Source organism: Siniperca chuatsi, linkage group LG9, assembly GCF_020085105.1.
Source record: "Siniperca chuatsi isolate FFG_IHB_CAS linkage group LG9, ASM2008510v1, whole genome shotgun sequence".
Lineage (NCBI taxonomy): Eukaryota > Metazoa > Chordata > Actinopteri > Centrarchiformes > Sinipercidae > Siniperca > Siniperca chuatsi.
Window position 1 is genome coordinate 2,098,091 of NC_058050.1, and position 19,839 is coordinate 2,117,929.

Here is a 19,839-nt window from a genome sequence, read left to right on the forward strand (position 1 = left end):
ACAAATCTTATTCCAAAACCTTGTTAGCACCAGTACAAAAGCTTTTTAAAAATGTAATCAACCCTCTCAAAAAGTTCTGAATCCCCCAAACCCACTGACACCTCCCCAAAACCTTTTAAGTCCTCTACATCAAAGCCTTCCCAACCCCCCCACCAAGGGTTCTTTTTAACCTGTCTAAAACTTGCTCAAATGTCCCCAAGAGCCTCTCAAAATCTCCAAACCCCCAACCAAGACCTCTTAGCAGCTTAACGATGCTTACAAACATCTCACAACCCCAAAACCAATTCAGTCACCTCAAAATATCATCAAGAACGCCTCTCCGAAATCTCTCAAAACCTCTCGAATAAAATCCCATTAAGTTCTTTTCAAGACCCTTTCAAATCGAAAACCACAACAACCCTCCAAAGCCTTTCTTAAACCATCACAAAACAATCCAAAACCTAAACGATGGCGCAAAATATTTCCAAACTTTCCAAAGTGTCCCAGGACCCTATAAAAACCATGAGATTTCTTTCCGACTGCAATAACCTGATTCAAACCTACCCAAGACCCTCTCAAAACCTCAGTTCTCCTCCAGAGCTTTTTCTCATCTGGTCTAGTCTGGTCTAGACAGGTCTCATCTGGTCTTGTTTTGGTCTAATCTGTTCTTGTGCACTCCAATCCCATCTCGTCTGGTCTGTTGTGGTCTGGTTTGTTCTGGTTTGCTCCAGTCTGGTCGGGTCTACTCAGGTCTTACCAGGTCTAACCTGGTCTTGATCTAATCCGTCCTGGTCTGGTCTGTTCCCATCTGGTCCACACCCTCTTGGTCTGGTCTGGTTTGGTCTAGTCTGGTCTTGTTGAATTTGAACTGGTCTGGGTCTCCTCTGGTCTAGTCTTGTCTTGGTTTTATCGATTCTGGTCTGGTCTGCTCTGAGCTGGTCTTATGTAGTCTTGTCTCCAGCTCCATCTGATCTGGTCTGGTCTAGTTTGTTCTATTTTTTTATTTCCCATTTTTCTTTTTCATTTAGCGCTCCTCGCTTTTCCTCGCTTTGTCTTTTTTGACCTATTTTCTTTCCCTCCTTTCTCCCTCCATTTTTTCTTCCCATTTCTTTTCATTTCATCGGTTTTTAGCCATCCTTTCATGTTTCCACCCTTTCTTGTCATCTTTTCATCCTCTGGTGTAACTCTTGCAGAACCAATCTGACCGTCACACACACACACACACACACACACACACACACACACACACACACACACACGAATATATTCCTCCGATTGCTGAAACTCTTTCCTTCTTATTTTTTGAATCTGTTCGGCTCCACCCGTCTGCTCCTCCAAACAGATTAAAACTAACACTACGAGTTATCAGTAAATCCTGTTCGACCCGTCTGGTTGCCCCACTTCCCATGATGCCTTTTTCCATCTGGCCAATCAAGAGGGGAGATCAGATTGAAGAACTGAGTTGACTGACTCTTCCGTTAAAAATTCAGTGTTTGATTTTAGCCGCTGGTCCTGTTTTGCCTCGTCTTTTTGTGTCTCTCTTCTCCCTTTTGTCAGTTTTTGCTTTCCTTTGCCCCATTTTCTGTCTTTCCCATGATATACTTCCCCTCCGATGTTTTTCTTCTTCTCTCTCCCCCCTCTCTTTCCTCCAGTGTCATTGATCGTCTCTGCAGCCGTGTCAATAGAAATCAGGCCCGTGGATCTACAGTCTGTATGGATTGAACTTGGGGGCCGTTGAGGCTCCTGAGCGCAGTACCAGGGCCCCCGCAGTGCTCTGTATTCCCCTCAGTGGGAAACAGGGATCCTTGCTGCCAACAGGAGCCAAACGCTGCTTAGTTTCAGCCTCAGTTCGGTGGGAACTGAACGACGACGGCTGATGCAATGATGTCATCAGTTTGCTTTGTGGACACAGCGGCCATATTTAATTTATGGCGCTCTAAAGTCTCATCTGATCCCATTTTTTTAATCTCCAAACCTCCAGTTTGTGTCACTGCAGCAGCTGTACTTCAGTATTAACACATTCTCATGTTATGACGCTCAGCTCCAGACAAAAAAAAGAAGGAAATTAGGAACATTAAGACAATATATTAAGATTAATATTTATATGCTTTAAATTTGTAATATTCCTAACGCAGTACTTTACGTAGAGTTTTTTTAATAGCAATATATTAACAAAGATGCCCCTTTTGTATAGCTTTTTTTCATTTTATTGCTTGTAATTGTTTGTATTTGCAATTTCAGTGATACGTTACATTTTCTTTGCACCTCCCCCTATGTTATTTTGTCCTGCTTTTATTTTTATTCAGTTAAATTTGAACAGTTTAGTCTCTTCTATGTCTAATCTAATCTCTTCCACCCAGTTCTCTGGTGTTTGTTGCGGCACTGTGTAGTTTGTTCTGGCCCAGTTTGGTCAGTTCAGTTTAGTTTAGTTCGGCCTAACTGTTTCTCCCACTCCACATCCATCTTGTACTATCTAATCTACTCTATTCTCCAGCTGTCTTCACATGCTGAGCCTCTACAGTGCATCAACAATGGGTATAGATGACTTTCTCTTCTTTTTTACTTTTTCTCTTTCCTTTCTCCATCCTCGCTCCACCTTTTCCTGCCTGACCACAGAATCAAACCCTAATTGAGTTTTCATGTTGCTGTTCACTCCTAAACACTCCTGAGAGTTCAGAGGTTTGCCACGTCTCCACCAGGACGTACAGATGACATTAGTGGTCACACACGCGCACACACACACACACACCTCCATCCCTGAAAGACAGTACTAGAAGTTGTTTTTCAGACTGTACCTACAACAATAATAGCTAGAAAATGGCTTCGTCTGTGCTTCTGCCATACTTGATACATTTTTCTTTAGCTCCACTCTACTCCGCTCCAGTCATAAAACATAAAACTAAGTCTAAAGCTGAAGAACAATAAGTAAAACCGAAGCAAGAAAATGTTATTGAAAAATAATACGACATTTGTTTGGGGAGAACGGACAGTCTCACATAGAGGATGTGACCCTGCGGACCAGACTACACAGTATCAGCCAGATAATGGCCGACCTGACAGTCGCTTTCTTTCGCCGAGGCTGACAACGTGTACAGCATGTTCGGTGATGCTGCTTTTGATCCGGTCTTGTGTGGTTTGTTCTGGTCAACTTTTCTCCGGTCGAGTCTTGTCTCGGTCTAATACGGTCTGGTCTGCTCTATTGTAGCGCGGATTGGTTCCGTCTGGTCTGGTCCAGTCTGTTCTGTCGGGGGTTTTTGGCCTGTTTTGGTCTGGTATGTTCTGGTCTTGTCTCATCTTGGTCTAATCTGAAAACTTTTAAAAACATGTACAGTACAGTATAGTTAGTGTTATCCTGCTGTAGTCAGAAGCTACAACCAGACAATGTTTCTGTCCATTCAGTAATCAGTTACTGATTTATTATTTCAGCGCTTGGGGGACCCGAACACGTTCATGTTTTTCTTAAAGGACATGTTTTGCAGTAGTTTCACTCTTTTACTCAGCTTTTATTCAGTCAGGTTGGTCAGTAAAGACAAAGTCCTGCAAATATCTGCTGTGGAAAAGCCAGAGAAAAACTTTAATAGAAACATTTTTATGGTCAGAATAAAACAAGGTGAAAGATTAAACCTGCAGGAACAAATAATCAGTTCTTTCAGAAACATCAAATCAGTCACAATAACTCTATTCACCACATCATTTTGTTTATCTCTGTGTGTGTTCTGTCACTCCAAACAGGCAGATTTATGCATTCATTTTTCATTTTCTTTTCGTTTATTATTCTCATCATTATCTGCCTTGTTGTCGTCGCTTTAAACTCATCTCTCTCTCCCTGTCTCTAACTCTCCACACTTTATCGTCTCCCCCCTCTCTTTCATCCCTCTCTCTCTTCATCAGCAGTGAAAAATGGGGCTTAATTAACTGTGTGCCTGCAGGACTTTAGCTTTCTGCGTGTGTGTGTGTGTGTGTGTGTGTGTGTGTGTGTGTGTGTGTGTGTGTGCAGAGGTAAAGTAGGCCAGTCTATAAGGTGGTTAATTAGGATGCAGCAGGCCTCTGTCCGCTGGCTCCCAGGGACCAGATGGAGAGCCGGGTTCACTAACAGAGGAGGGTTTGTCCGACGGTGTTTTCACTTTCACCTCGACTCAACTGCAGAACCAACTGCTCATCACTCGATCATCACTGATTTATTTGTTTTCCATTACATCTGCATTGTCTCTTACTGTACAGGGACTACACACTTTCAGATGCACACAAGTAGACTGCAGTCACACAGGTTTCCCGTTTTACAGCACACAATCTCAGACCCTCCAACAAACAGGGCCAGGCCCAGTGCTGATACAGATATTTTTTTAGTTTACAAAATTGCTAAAACATATTTGCAGATACTGATTTCACATAAACACAAACCATTAAACAAAATACTCAAATTTGGCTACTAAAGAATTGTGACAACGATATATACTCCATTTATACATCCATTATGTAAACTATTTATCCCGGATTTAGTTTTACTTAACTGGATTTCAATCGTGTCATTTAACATTAGTTTTACTATTTGCTGTTATTTGTAGCCCACTGTTAAGCACTGTAACTTGGTTTTTGAGTTCCACAAATGGTGGAGTTCATTATTATCATCCTAGCGTGGAGCAGGATGAGAGACGTGTACCGAGGCAGGTATTTTAAATAAGATAAAGTTTTAACAATAAATCTCACTGGAATTAAAACGTAAATACTCCACATATACTTAGGTATATTAAACTATTAATATACAGTAAACAGTCATCGTGAAACACACACTCAAACACTTTTAATCCCTCACACACATTCAGTATCTAACATACACACACACACACACACACACACACATACATGGTAACACAAAGCCAGAGTGCTTTCACATGTCACAGCGACTTATCATGTCACCCAGCAACCGGTCCCATGGGAACCTGCACCCTGCGAGTCACCACGGAGATGCATCCCACTCTGTCAATCTCACACACACACACACACACACACACACACACACACACACACACACACACCTGTGTTGTGGCAGTCAAGTGCACAGATCCCTCAGATCTTCCTCTGGTGCCAACGCAGCTGTGTCTGTTAGTGTGTCTGAACTCACCTGATGCACACACACACATTTCAGGGTTAAAAGGGATCAAGTTGTCTTCTGTCACCAGGACAGTTTAAGGGCTGATACAACAGTGTGTACGCTGTGGTTTACCAGCTTCTTTTCTCAGTTTATCTAAACTCCACAACTAGCAGAACTGCGGTTCTGTTCTTCTTGTTCTCTGCAGTATGTTTGACCTCTGACCCCAAACACCTTTGGTAAAATGATGTGACAGCTGTTCATATAAGTTGTTGCAGTCGATTCTGGGAATTTGCTGCTTTTCTTCTGTGGGATTTCTTCACACCAGATCCTCCCTTGAAGCCCGACAAACAAAATGAAAGGTGTCGGAGGTTATCTGGGGGTCGCTGACTTGCTTGTTTTGGGGTCTATGCTTGTTTTGTTTTTCATGTGTCTGACATCTTCTTGCACTTTTGTTCTCATTTTTTCTCGTTTTATTGGCTGTTTTTAGCTCAGTTTGTTTCTCTCACTGCTCTGCATAGCAGGTTGTGACAGCCGGTTTGTTAAAAGCACTTTATAAATAAACACGACTCGCACTTTAATCACCTTTCATCATCGGCTGTGTGACAACCTGTGGGCGCGACCACAGTTTAATTTAATCCCCCCCACATCTTCCATCCCTCCCCTAATTGAAGCTCTTGCGAGCGGCAGCGGTTTTCTATTTCTGAAGCGGCACTGGTTGGCTGCCACGGCTCCGTTTCACGCTGAAAACATCAGCCGCCATTCAAGTCAGAGACTCAGAGGAAAAAGACAGAAAATAGCTCCTCTCATTGTGTCTCCGTCCTCTCAATTCTGTCGCCTCCTGTTCTGATCCTGATACGCTGTGTGTCAGACAAACAAATCCTCTTCCCAAACAAATAAATGAATTTAAATTAAAAGACAGCAGAATGGAGTTTGGCGTAAACAAAGCACAATTCCCTTTCTCTTTTTAGCCTCGTTTTGCATAACAAGCCATGACACGCTCTGCATTGAGATTCAAATGAGTAAATGGCGGCTTAAGATGGACTTAACTGCACTTCACTGGGACTATTTATCCGCTTTTATAAAGGACGTTTCATTCTCAACACTTCCTGTTTGATTACTTTAGGACAACACAGTGATCTGTGTCCAACACAACAGAATGTGAGGGTTTTTTTAAACTGCTGAGCGCTTTATGAAACGTTATTGATTCGCCAGGAAATTAGGCCATTGCCACAGCCAAACTGATTCAACAGAGGACAAATACAACCAGCACACAAGCAGATCAGAAACCAAGAGCTCAAGCCTCTGCCAACACTGATCAATTCTCTCATCATTAAAAAATATTCACTTCCGTTGAAATGAAAGGGTTTCTTCTCTCCTCTTTTTCTCGGCAGAATTGGAGGAGAAGCATCTTGACAAACATGAAAGTTGCAGTAAAACCAACGATGTGACAGCACTTCAGCAGGGACCTGGATGTGTATGAGAGAGAGACAGTAGAGCTGACAGTGGGAGGGTGGAGGAGAGGGAATTCAAAGAAACAGATGAGAGAGGGAGTGGTGTCTCTCCTCCAAACATCAACTCTCTCTCGTTTTCTCTGTGAGATGATCTGAGCTCCTGCTGGGACTTCCTGCATCTCAACACTGTTGGACTGTACCTGAAGCCGCTTGGAAGCCACTTGGTCTTGTTTCTTGTGTGTGGCATCCTGGAATATCTTTATGTCTTGCACATGAATGATGATTGATGCCTCTATGGTGAGGATTATTGAACGTAAGGGCTGACCGTATTTGGGACCGTCTGATCCACTGTGAGGGAGATGGTCCTGCATGCTTCCCATTGAAAAGTTTAGAGAAGCGGCTTTGTGCTGCTCTTTATCCGAGTCGGGGAAGACCATAACCAACCCAACCATAGTCTTCATCCCTGAAGCATTTTCTCTTGTAGAATTGAGACATGGTGTTTGAAGAAAGCTTCGGATAAGTGTCACCACTGATTAGCTTGTCAAAGTTGCTTTCAAGTGTGGAATGGTGTCATTGCTGCCCCCTGTGGCCCATACGCAAAAATCACCCAGTTGTCACTGAAGTTGTAGTTGTAGTCCTGCCACAAGGGGTGGCAATGAGACCATTTTGTCTTAGCGCACCAGAATGAGAGGAAGAAGTTGCAGCACTTGAAAACGTAGTTGAACAAGCCACACAAAGGTGAGATTTATGTCATCAGAAGTGTTTTCAAACTATATGTTTAGGTTTTACGAGAAAAAAAGACTTTGAGAGGTTGTTTCGGCAAATGTACGTCTGGTCAACTTCCCAAACATCTGCACAGCTGCATCCCTGGGCTTTCCGATGGGAGGCATCCGGGCCTGTCTCCCACGCAGCGGGTGAAACAAGGCTAGGCCGACCCATGCCAACACTGTCGTCACATGTGGGCATGTAGCCTCTTGCATCTGCTCAGGTGTCGGGCTACACTGAGGTTCTTGCCTGTCACACAGTACTGGGATATATCGCTATAGATGCTCCATGGTTGACCACCAAGGGGGGGAGGAATCCCCAGCCTGCTAAATTTTGCCAGTCGACATTATGAACTGAAGTGATGAATAACTCTCTACTGATCTATTATCAAACTAAAAGGGGGGTTGATATGTCCTGCCTCTAGACATTACAAATGAGCACATAAAGACGTACTTTTTGTTCATTGCAACTTTGGTTTTATTTTGATAGCTCTGGACCATTGGTTCTATCAGTCATGATAACATTGTACTCACCAAAGTAATTGCTGTGATCTGAGAACACAATGAAATGACTAAAAACAGTCCACCAGACTGACAGACTGAACATGTAGACTAAACATGCAGAGCGCTGCTTGACTGTGTTAACTGCTGCTGGCTAAACTGATGCTGCAGCGTCAGAGGAACTGTGTGGGCTGTTTCCACTCTTTTCAGCCATCGGTTAGAATAAGAAATGTTCTTGCCAGCTGCTATAAAAGAGATCCAAAAGTGTCAAATGATTTTATAAAGGCAGCCTCTTCACAGATGTAGACAGTCAGCATGCGCTGAGAGGTCTTGGCTCTACAGTATTTCCTTCTGATCGATTCTTCACTTTTCATCGACCCGTCTCCTTATGACTGTGTTCATAAGACATACAGTTTAACAGATCAAAACACTGCTCTGTAAAGCAGCTCAGTCCAACCTGAGGGCGACGTTGAAGCAAAGGGACGGGTTGAGGATCCAGGCAAAGCCTTGAACTCTGATTGCACCGAGGAAAGATACTGCGATGCCTGAAAATGCTAATCTTGCTCCTCTAACGTAAAAACTGTGGTGCAGTTCATTGGGAGTGAAAATTTAATCTAGCCGCGAACAGGAAATGACCCCAAAACACAAGGGATTGTGGGCAGAAGCAAAGAGATACAATAACTCATGGATGGGAAGCTGAGCAGAAAAAAGCGAGGCTCTTATCCAGGTGTTTCTTCGTGCGTTCTTAACTGGTTAGACTGTCCAAAAAAACTGAACTACAGCTAAACTTGCCTGGAGATGTGTTTCAGAATCACCTCAGCAAATGAAAAATACATAACACAGAAACTGACAAAAGCAGAAATAAAGACAAAAACTTAGTAAAATGTACTAACATCATCTTACACTTATTTCATGTCAGGCTAAGATGTGAAAGAAGACTTATGTCATGCTTGAAAGGACAAACATGTCCATCCTTGTGTGGAAATGACTGCTCAGCGTTCAGGTTTCAGCCCTTTTCTTCATCTTCCACTCCTCTTCCTCGCTCCTGCAGCCCCAAGCCGGACGTTCCTCTGCATTTCTGTATGCATGCATGCATGTGTTCAGTGAGTTCTGGCCCGAGCTCAGTGGCTCACATCAGGGATCAGCTCACCATTCGGGCCTGCGAGGCTCATTTCCTTTGCTGAGGAGGCCGAGTGGAAGGATACGAAGGAATGCTGCACTGTAAAGAGGCTAAACTTGTTCAGCTGGATAGGGCAACTAATTGTTATTGACAGCATCAAACATGAAAAAAAACATATAAAAATGTAAATGTTTTCCTGAGAGTGGTGCTAGAGGAAAAGTCAGGGGGTCATTAAAGTGAAAAGCGTTCATCCTCTGGGGAGCAGGACTGTGATCACTAAATCTCACAGCCGTTAGATAATAGAGCTGCGTGGGGTAAGTATAAGACAACTCACCTTTTCCAACCCCTGCTTTTGGGAAAAAAAAACCTTGTTGAAGATCAGAAACACTTTATTAGACTGTTTATTATTTGGTGATACAGACACGAGATACTATTAGTTCAACGACGAGGCAGTCTTCATCCTCGAAGCCTCTCTCGTTGAAGTGAAACATGAATGCTCCCACATTTCTGTAGCTAGTGCAGCTAATTCACTCTGTCCATCAGTCACATACTCGCACTCTCTCCTGAGTGATTTTATCTGGCACTTAGCATTTTTCAGATCTGATTGACAGATGATTTGCCCCCCGGACCCCCAATTTTAAAATGTCATTTCTTTAAAAAATACTTTTAGGTATGAGGGCTTGATACAGAACCAACAACAGCATCAGTAACACTGTGACAGCTCTACTTAGACTACACACTGTATCTTAACAGCATTCATTAAATGTCATTACTGTGGTGTCAGTGACCTTCCATCAGCCTGGAGGAATGCAGGAGACATTTTGTGCAGCTGACAGCGAGTTTGAGTTTGTATAGTTTTTGCCTGTGCTGACACACGTGCTGACCGCCGGAGCTGCATCCGAACACGTTGATGTTTATCATGATAATGGGACAGATTTCATTTTGCGTTCATACACGGCCCACAGCGCAGCATATGCAAAACAACAGACAGAAATAGATGTGATTATTCTGGATTTTATGAGCTGACTGAAGACCAGCGACGCAGAAGAAGACAGAGGAGCCTTACGCTGGAAGACTATTCTTCTCCTTCATCACCTCGTCCCCCTCCTTTTCTCCTCCTCCTTCTCTTCTTCACTTTGTGGGGTTTTGTGTTTTTAAAGACCAATCTCTTTCTTTCTTCCCTCCACTTCCTTCTCCTTACTCTCTTTTCTCCTCTTCTCTTCCCTTTTTTCATTTCATCCACTTCCTCCATCCCTATTTCTTCTCCTACTATTCTTTTGTCTTCTTCTTCCTGTCCTCTCTCCCTCTTTCTGCTGCTCTCTTTCTCCTCCTCCCCTCCTCTTCTTCTTCTTCCTCCTCCTCCTCTCATTCCCTCTCCTTCTCTCAGTTTGTTGACAGACTTTCAGAGATGATATGAAGACACACAAGCAGAAGCAAATGCTGTCGTGCTTTCACCTCCTCTCCTCCTCCTCCTCTGTCTCCTCCTCATCCCTCTCTTCGTCTTTTGTCTCTCTGATGTGAAGTTTTCTCTCTTGTTCGGGCTGTTGTCTCCTTCCCTGCCGTGAAACAACACAGGAGCCAAAACAACAGCGAGCGCCGAAGCACCTTCAAACCGAACAAATCCCTTCTCAGAACCAGACGACAGGAAGAAAGACATAAAGAAAGAAGAAGAGCGAGTAGACTCATAGATGCAGACAAACATATGTGTGTGTATTTTTGACTGGGCGAATGGGAGTTCCTGCTGCGTGGATGTTGCCGTGTGATCTTCAGAAAGTTTTGTTGTTTTATTTTGGAGGAGCCGCTTGCCTCTCTGTCTTCCTCCCCGTCGCTCCTTCACTCTTGCCTTCCCGAGCAGCACGGTGGAGATGAAAGATGAGAAAACACGACAGATGTTGTACAGAAATGTCACCTCGCCCCCTTTGGCTGAGAGCGGCTCAGCTTTCATGCCACAGCCTGAACAAGCGGCGCTAGCTTAGCTAACAAGCTGCGTTACTACAAAGCAGAGACAGACAACAATAGCAGTCGGTTACAGCGCAAGCTAACGAATTGAAGCTGCAACTAAAATACACAAAACTATTGTTTCTAGATTTTGTAAAGCAGCCTGGAAATAAACAAATTCAAAAAACACATTAATGCACACAATATTGGCTCAAAATGACAATTTGACGTTACTGCTACTGTAAACTAGAGAATGGTCCTCAGCAAGAGATTAAGTACAAAGGCTAGCAGTTAGCAGGTACAATTTTAGATGCACACAAATTAATGATTTGTTTCCTCAAATTTACAATTTGCAAATTACATTTTCCACTAACTCTGCAGCTCTACAGAGCTTTTTAGCCTCTGTTTTCATCAAACGAGCTCTGATAAACTCACTGCACGCTGCCTCCTAAACAGCAGAAAGACACAGTTAGAGACCAGCTGGTGACGACAGAGGAACATCGCAGCGCTCAGCAGCTGGTGGAGACCAAACCAGAGCTAAAAGGAGAGTGAATGGACGCAAACACCACCCCGATGGGATCATGTTGCTCTGTGTCTGCTGGATGTGAAAATAGACGCTGCTAATACACGTTAGCAGCAGTAACTGAATTTCCTGCTTGGTGTGGTTGGTGTGATCAATCAGTGGATGGATTTGTGAGTTTGGTCAAGCACATGCAGCTCTTAAGAACCACAGCGGACATATAACTGTTTTTCTATCTTTGGTTATTTTCAACTTGATAGATTCCCTTGGTGTTGCGTTGGTGTTTGGTCTTTGGAGTTTATAAGTCACAGCTGCCAGACTGGTCACGTAATCGAGATACGCGGGATGTAAAGTGGTGTTTCAGTCTGTGTATGCAGGGAGGGGCTGTAATGTTGGGGGAGAAAGAACATTTGTGGGCCGATAGATAAAAGACTTTCACTTAAAACTAATGAATAAAATCCATCACTGTGAAAAAGAGTCAGCACCAGCAGACTCCCTGTTTTCCTTCACTTATTTGGTGGCTCTAATCAGCTCTTTCCTGTGGGTCACTGAACTTCCTCCCAGCTATTAACTTTATTGTTTTTGATTATTCTTTTGTTTTTGTTTTCTTTTAGGTTAAAGTGCAACCATAAATGTGCTTATTTCTTATAATGAAGTCACTACTGTACTTATGGGCAAAAATCTGCATATTTTACACAAAATACATAACCTTTCTTTCTCTCTTCTCCCTCCTCCAGGTGATGAGTGGTACCTGTGCAGGCTGACTCTGAGCATGCCCAGCCAGGCTGACCTGCAGTGGGTGATGTTTCCCTCACCTTACCTGGGCGCTGTGGGTCCTGACGCCACGACCGGCTCTGTAGTGTACCGACTGTCGGCACGGCAACGAGACGGGATGCTTGGACAAGCCCAGTTCCTCCTACTGGATGGTGAGTATTTTATTTAATCATTTATTTCCTATATTTCTTTTTTTTCTTTTTTATTATGTATACAAACTTTAAAAATAAAGTTACATCGCATGTATGGATAGACACTGTATGGCCAAAAGTATGTGGACACCCATGTCTGTTTATCCTGGTTTGGGCCAGTCCCCTGAGTTCCAATGCAGGGATAAAACCGGTACAGGTATGATGTTGTAAAGACAATTTGGTCATGAAAATGCATGAAAAGATGTTTTAGGATCCAAATTCACGTCTCTTTTGATATTTGCAATATATGTAAAAATTTTAAAACCTACCACAGCTAAACCTCCTTCTCATTCCAGTCACATTTTCCTAAAACCTGTCATGTGTTTGCTCCTGCTCTTATCTCCTGCCTGTATCTGTAATTAGGTCCGCTGCTGCTCCGCCAGGCACTCTGTGACAAACCTGTTTTGTTCAAAGGAGCGATTTATAAATAAAATTGAACTTGTTGAATTTCAATTACCATCAAGTGGTAGAGGGAGAGAAAAACGTACATAAATGGCATGGAGCTTCGCTGTTAATCGCTCCCTGGGGCAAAGAAAGCTCCCAGATTCGGGAATAATAGGAAAGTCTCTGGAGAGGCAGCGAGTGGGAGGGTGGGCGGATGGGCGCCGGTGGCTGTGTATTTTTTATATTTTATATTATTTTAGAGGAGAAGAGGAGAAGGAAGGAGGAGGAAGGAGTAGGAGAGATATTTTGAGAGCTAATTTCTATTGCTTTCATATTAAGAGCTTCTGACTTCCCTTTGGCGTAATGTGACTACATGTGTATCAACGAATAATCCAATAATTTACATTAAAAATGTTTTTAATATCATGCCAATATGGAAATATATTCACGCAGTGTGTGTGAAGCTAATTAGTAGCATTAATGTGATTTTACTCAGTTTGAGGATCTTAAACTTACAGTTTGTGTTTCAGCAGTGGGACAGTGGAGTGCTTCTTTAAAAAAGTTTGTGCATCCATTGAGTTTGGTGTGCTATAAAAATGATTTGTTTCTCTGCTGCGCTCTATTATGCTAATTAACACTTATTACTAGAGGAGGAGCAAAATATTTAATTTAAGATTATTTAAGAATGAAAAATGGGGTTGTGCATTGTGTCATCCATCAACTGACCTTTAAGGCCCCCCTTAGCTACTGTTGCTATGTTTACCACCCAAAATAATGCAGTCATTTGTGAAACAATGAGTCTTTAATTTCACACAGATGTAAATAAATACTGGCTTCTCATTTCTGGCTGACAACTAGATTTTGTCAGCTGAAATGAAGACTGAGTCCAGCGCATTTAAACAGCTGCAGCTAGCTAGCTAACGCTAACTCCGTGAGTTGGCTGAAAGCTCAGTCTCCAGCTGACATTTTAGTTTCCTGCTGACTCATTTTAAAGGGGTTTTAAATATGCATGTGATGGTTACATACATGATATCATGCTAAAGGAGGACTGAGGGTGCATGATGCATGAACCAGGCAAAAAGTCAGCATCCTCACCAGCTGATTAACGCTAGGTTACTGTACTGCAGCCAGACACGGTGACGTTTGCAGCTTACATTAGAGCAGACAAACACAGTGTTACATCCAGTCCTTATACTCTGGCTCACGCTTTGGAAAGGCTAAGGGGGGAAAGGCCACTGGACAATCACTGTTTGGCAGAGGCGTTTTAGCAAAAAGTCAAATGGAAGTCAAAATTAGCTGGGCAAACTTTTATTTATGCGGCTCAGAACTCATATTCAGGATGTCGCTGCAGGTTTTGAACATGTCTCTATATAGCACAGATACTGTCAGTGAGCACAGGTTTTGCTTTGGTGTCTGCAGTTTTAGATAAGATGCATCCTTTTAATTAGTGAGCTTTAGAGGTGTTCTCTTCTAACGCTCTGAAAGAAAAAGAGGCACATTTCCCAAAATGTTGATCTATTCCCTTAAGGTCTTTCATTTTCGGGCCTATGTGAAATTAAGTTGATGTGATCATTTGTGCTGCTGAGACAATAAAGCTGACCTGTAAGAGCCTGAAACAAACTGTCAGACTCAGATGAACTCATGTCAGAAAAATCTCTCCACAAATAGACGGAGCGGAAGGAGATGATTGGCAGGTTGGATGCAGCTGCTGCTGGTTCAAAACCCTCTGGTCAACAGCTGGGGATTCTACTCTTCCTTTATTCCTCTTTTCCATTTTTCTCTTCACCACTCCTTCTCTCTCACCTCCTTCTCTCTCTTCCTTCCTCATTGTTATCCTTCCATTGTCCTTTTTTTGTGCTACTCCCACTCTGTCCATCTTTTCCTCCCTCTGTCCTCTCTTTTCTTCATCTCACTTCTTACTTGACAACAATGTGGGTAAGGTTATGTGGAGAAAAATTCTGTGGCTAAAGGCTGTTGCACACCAGATCTGAACCAACACTCCAATTGCAATTGTAACTAAAATGTACTCTTCTTCGTGTTCTGGTTCTCTTCATTTCTGCGCATCTAGTCAGCAATATTCGGAGCTCTGGCAGTCACTCTGATGTTTTGTTTTTCATGCTAGTAGAAGAAAGTATTGGGTTCACCCAATTAAACAGACACAGATTTTACTGGTCAAACACTCATTTCTGACAGCGAAATCTGGGAAGAAACAACACTACTCCAATAGCTTTTTCTCTCACATACAGCTACGTCTCTGGTGTGCAAGAAGCAATAGAAACACAAGGATTTAATCACCTGCTCGCTCTCATGTGAATATTAGGCCCGTAAATAAAGACTCGATGTGGAAAATGTTGTGAAGCAGAGACTAGTTAGCAGAGCGGTTGCGACTTCAGCTTTGTAAATCATTGTTGTGAGATAGAAGTGACCTCCGCCCCCACCATGGACTGTGATTATACTGAGGTGTAACAGTAACAGATGCTGATATCTAAAACTCAAACATACAAGACATAAGCACTCTACAATGTCTGTTTTAAACGGTCTCAGAATACCCTTCATTCTTCTTCTTGTCTTCTCTGACTCTCCGTGCCTCCAGGTGGGGAGGAGTGCTTCGAGGTGGATCGTCGCTCTGGTGTGATCAAGACCACGGGACGACCTCTGACCCCGAGTAAGGAGTACCTGCTGCGGGTGCAGGCGATGGACGGGCATGGTCGTAAAGGCCTGCCGGCTACAGTGGCCATTCTGGCTGGCTATCGACCGCCGCAGTTCACCAACTCCAGTTACAGCCTGAACGTACCAGAGAACACACCTGTCGGCCAACCGTGAGTCACTGCAGCGGTCCGAAAACAGTTCTGAATGATCATATGCTCCTCGGGCCGGTCTTCCTGGGGATTATATTCATGCACCACACGATCTTTGTCCAGCGTCCAACGTTTAGTGCCAAAGCAGGAAGAAGTGTGACGCTGATGTAGTGAGGCAAAAACAGGCGACGGATGTGCAGGTCTCAGGCCAGCACTGTCACATTTTTTTATGATGATTATTATTTTTTAAGATTATTATGGCATTTTCATCATTATTTGATTGTTGATAGTAAAGAAAGAAAGGAAACAAAGGGAGACTAACGATGATGACGTGTGACAAAAGGTATGCATCCAGAACTGAACTGAGAGCGTTGCATCTAACATAGATATGCACCTGTAACCCTAACTCAACCACCAGAACAGCCATTCACTTTTTATTTTCCTAAACTGATGACATACATGTCTAGTTAAGGTATGAGTCATTATAAAACAATAATTTGGCATTGAACGTTTTTTGTTATTGTCCAGCATCATCGTTCTGTTTGGCGAGGTTGTGTTCCTACATGGGTCGAGATGTATTTTCCAAACATTTTTGACATTAACGCCTTTTGGATAATGTCAAAAATGGAGGCAATGAAGTCAGGAAAAGCAGTTTTTTCTTAACTTCTAAAAACTTTTTGGAGAAACAAAATATAACTCAAAGTCCGGAGCTTTCAGTCATATGACACAGTCTTCATCAGCAGATGTGGAGATGCATCTGTTGACAAGCGAGCTTATCAGCAGTTATGATTTCATTCGACGCACTTCTAGGACTTTTTTGTCCATCTTGGTTTAAAGGTTCAACATAAAAATGTATTGTTTACTATCAGTGCTTTTGGGAGGATTTGCAGTGATGTGTTATTGTGCGTAGTTCATAGTATATAGTATACAGTAGACCAGAGTATATGTAGTATACTGAGATATTGTGTGTTTTCTGCATGGCATATTTATTTTCATCGTATGTGCATATTTTGTGTAGGATTACTATAGATAACAATACCACTACTACTGGTAGAGTAATTATAGTGTTATCTAAAGATTAATATAATAGTAATAGTAGTACTTGTAGTATTAAATCCAGTATTATAAGTGTTTTTCTCTGCTCTCTGTGTGTTTATGATCACAAGTGTCTGTTTGTGTCTTTGTCCTCCTCCATATTTACAGAAAACATAATTTAGATTCCACTGCCTCAGAAACTGAGTGTGGAAATGGCATCTGTGTGTGTGTGTGTGTGAGTGTGTGTGTGTGTGTGTGTGTGTGTGTGTGTGTGAGTGTGTATGTGCGTGTGGTGTGTTTTCACGGCCAGCTCCTTGGCTTTGCATGTCATGTGATGCATGAAAAGATGAGCCCTGTAGAGCGAGACAAAAGAAGAAGAAGGAGGAGGAGGAGGAGGATGGAGGGAGAGGTGGAGGGACGAGGAGAGAGCGGGAGAAGGACCGAAGAAGGGATGAGAGGGAGGAGGAGGCGGAGGAGAGGAAAAGGATGGAGGGATGAGGGGATGAGTAGATGTGGAGAAGGACAGAGGGATGGATGGAGAGGACCCAGATGTATGAGTGTGGCCTGAGGCTGAGAATTTGAAAGTGTGGCAAATTCAAATATTTATTAAAAGCGAGGTCTGGATAAACATGAAGGGGTGTGTGTGTGTGTGTGTGTGTGTGTGTGTGCGAATGAATCCCTCAGGGCTGCTGGCGCAAAGCACATTGTATTAATATCCAAGTATTCATGCCACCCTGTGAGCGGTGTGTGTGGGTGTCTGTGTGTGTATTTCTGTGTTTCTGTATGTGTGTCTCTGCTTCCATTATGTCCCTTTTATGTGTGTTTATGTCCTCAAGTGTGTCTTACTGTGTGTGTGTGTGTGTGTGTGTGTGTGTGTGTGTGTGTTTCAGTCACCTTGATTAACCAGGCTGTGATGGTCTCTGAGTAAAGAATAATCCATGAAGGCTGCAGACTTTAGACGCAGCGTTGGACCAGCGCGTCACAGCTCTCCTGCACTTTATAAGTCTGTTTGGAAACAGACGTAGAGGAGCTTTCTGCCGACTTGTGGTCATGTTTACACTTTAGGAGAAAATCATAGGCCTTGCTCAGTCTGCGTTCCTGTCTGTACTCATCCTCTTGTGGACTTAAGTCACGGCTCAAGTACCGTCCGAATTCAAAGTCCACGTTTATCCAAGACTGGTCCAAATGACCAGAAGCCCCATTTTTATCGAGGATGCTTTCGCAACTGACTTGTGTGTTTGAACTTGGGGTAGACAAGTATCCCAGCATGCATTTCACATCAACCAGCAGCGATAGCATAGGACAGCCAATACACAACTGTCAGTATTTCTACAACTGTTATTGCCTCATCAAATTTAGTTTAGAGATGTTTTTAGGCAGAATACATTTCGAATATGTGTGATTTATCAAATAATACGTACTTTGTATTTGCTTTGACTTTTTTGGGGATGTAAAGGCCCACAAGACAAGACCAGTCAACACCTCTTGTTGGCCCTTAATCTCCGCCGGTCCTTTTGATAATTTAGTGATCATAGTTACAAGTGGGGAACTCTGATTGCAGAGCACACAGCATTGTAGTTTTAGGAGCAGTTAGCATTTGAGCTATTTGTTGAGTCCACGAGCTAACAAGTTATAACGTATAAATCAGACGGCTTTGGAGTTGTTAGAGGGTGGATGTTTTCTACTTTTGACCGAGCTAGGCTAACAGCTTCCCCCTGCCTATAGTATTTGTGCTAAGCTAGGCTAAACATGTCCTGGATCTGTCTTGGTACTGGACTCAGAGATTAAACTGATAGCCATCTTTTCCTTTGACTCTGGGGAAGATGGCTAACGAGAGGGTTTCACAACATTGTTGAGGATTCAAAGTTCAAAGCTGCTAAGAAAACTGGAGTATAATTACAGTTGCATTCTTTTTTGTCATTAGTGTTAGTGCTGTCCCTCCATCTCCTGCCTCTGTGTGTGTGTGTGTCCACGCAGTGTCGCAGTGGTTCAGGCCATCTCCTTCCAGAAGAAGAGTCTGTCCTACATGCTGCTGGTGAATCCTGGGAATCTGTTCAGCATCAGCCAGGAGAATGGAGCGCTCAGCCTCACCAGGACTGTCGACTACGAGAGCGGACACAACCTCCACACCGTGCAGGTCCGCGCCTCCGAGCCCGACACCGGCCTCAGCGGCGTGGCGGAGGTACGCTCACACAAACACATACTCACTTATGTGCAAATGTGGCCAGGTGTAGCTGTGTGTATTTGTCACTCCACAGTGGGGTAATATAAATGCAATATTACTTTAGCTGTTGCAGAAAATGTTTGGGATGAATGAATCACTTCTGCTGACTGGTGGGGAGTCGCAGGCATTTAAGCGTTGTTCACACATTGGTGACACACTTGAGCCGTTACGGTCATGTGACAGACATCAGAGTGTTAACGGTTTCGACCCACCTGGGACAGGAAGGTCAGAACAGTGTTGTAAGTGGCATCACAGCCCCTCTTCCCCTGATAAACAGAATAAATCCACATTACCAGCCATACGAAAAGACGTCGACCCCCCTCGACTGTTGAAGACGCCGCTCTCTGATTAAACCTCATTAATTTCAGATGAGAGACGCTGTGATGCAACTGTTTCATTTACTGTTTATTCTGCTTATGTGTTCATTATGCATGCGTAAAACTAAACACACGGCGCTGTTTGCCTCATTTCGACCAGCGTCCTGCTGCTGCTCTCATGATGAAAACTCAGTGAAAACTCAGCGGATCAAAGCTACGCTCGAAACCTAAATGATCAGATCTGATCAGTTTGTGATCAGCAGTTTGAGCTCGGTTGAGTTTGTTACAGAGTTGGCTGTGTTATGGATTAACTGTGGGTGCACACACACACACACACACACACACACACACACACACACACACTAAACATAGTGCTAAGTGTAGAAACCTGGCAGTTAAGTCTTGACTCCTATTTTCACAGTAAGCTCCTAAGACTTTACACAGCAGATAGCTACATCTGTTCACATTAACACACACACACTCACACACTTAGAGATTTCCATTATTACCTGCTCTCAGTGTCCAGATGGTTGGGACAGACAGAGAATAGCTGTTAAACTACCAGCGTCCCCCGAAGGCCTCTGCTGCTCTATAAGCTTGGCTGGCTAATTCACTCTAAAGGCCCTGCGTGTACGTGCACGTGTGTGTGTGTGTGTGTGTGTGTGTGTGTGTGTGTGTGTGTTAGCCAGGTGTGTAGAAAGCAGCCTCCTCAGCAGTGTTAACGTTACATCTTACTGTAGCATCTGCAGTT

At 43.3% G+C, this 19,839-nt stretch overlaps 1 protein-coding gene across 1 annotated transcript in view; it reads left to right on the forward strand.

Moving 5' to 3' along the window:
* The window catches only part of si:dkey-22o22.2 (neural-cadherin), a 137,138-nt gene that overhangs the window by 45,790 nt on the left and 71,509 nt on the right, over positions 1-19,839 (forward strand). The window contains exons 2-4 of the mRNA XM_044206961.1: positions 12,103-12,291; positions 15,308-15,533; positions 18,525-18,729. Coding sequence (XP_044062896.1) covers positions 12,103-12,291; positions 15,308-15,533; positions 18,525-18,729 — 620 coding nt within the window. The remainder of the gene's footprint in view (positions 1-12,102; positions 12,292-15,307; positions 15,534-18,524; positions 18,730-19,839) is intronic.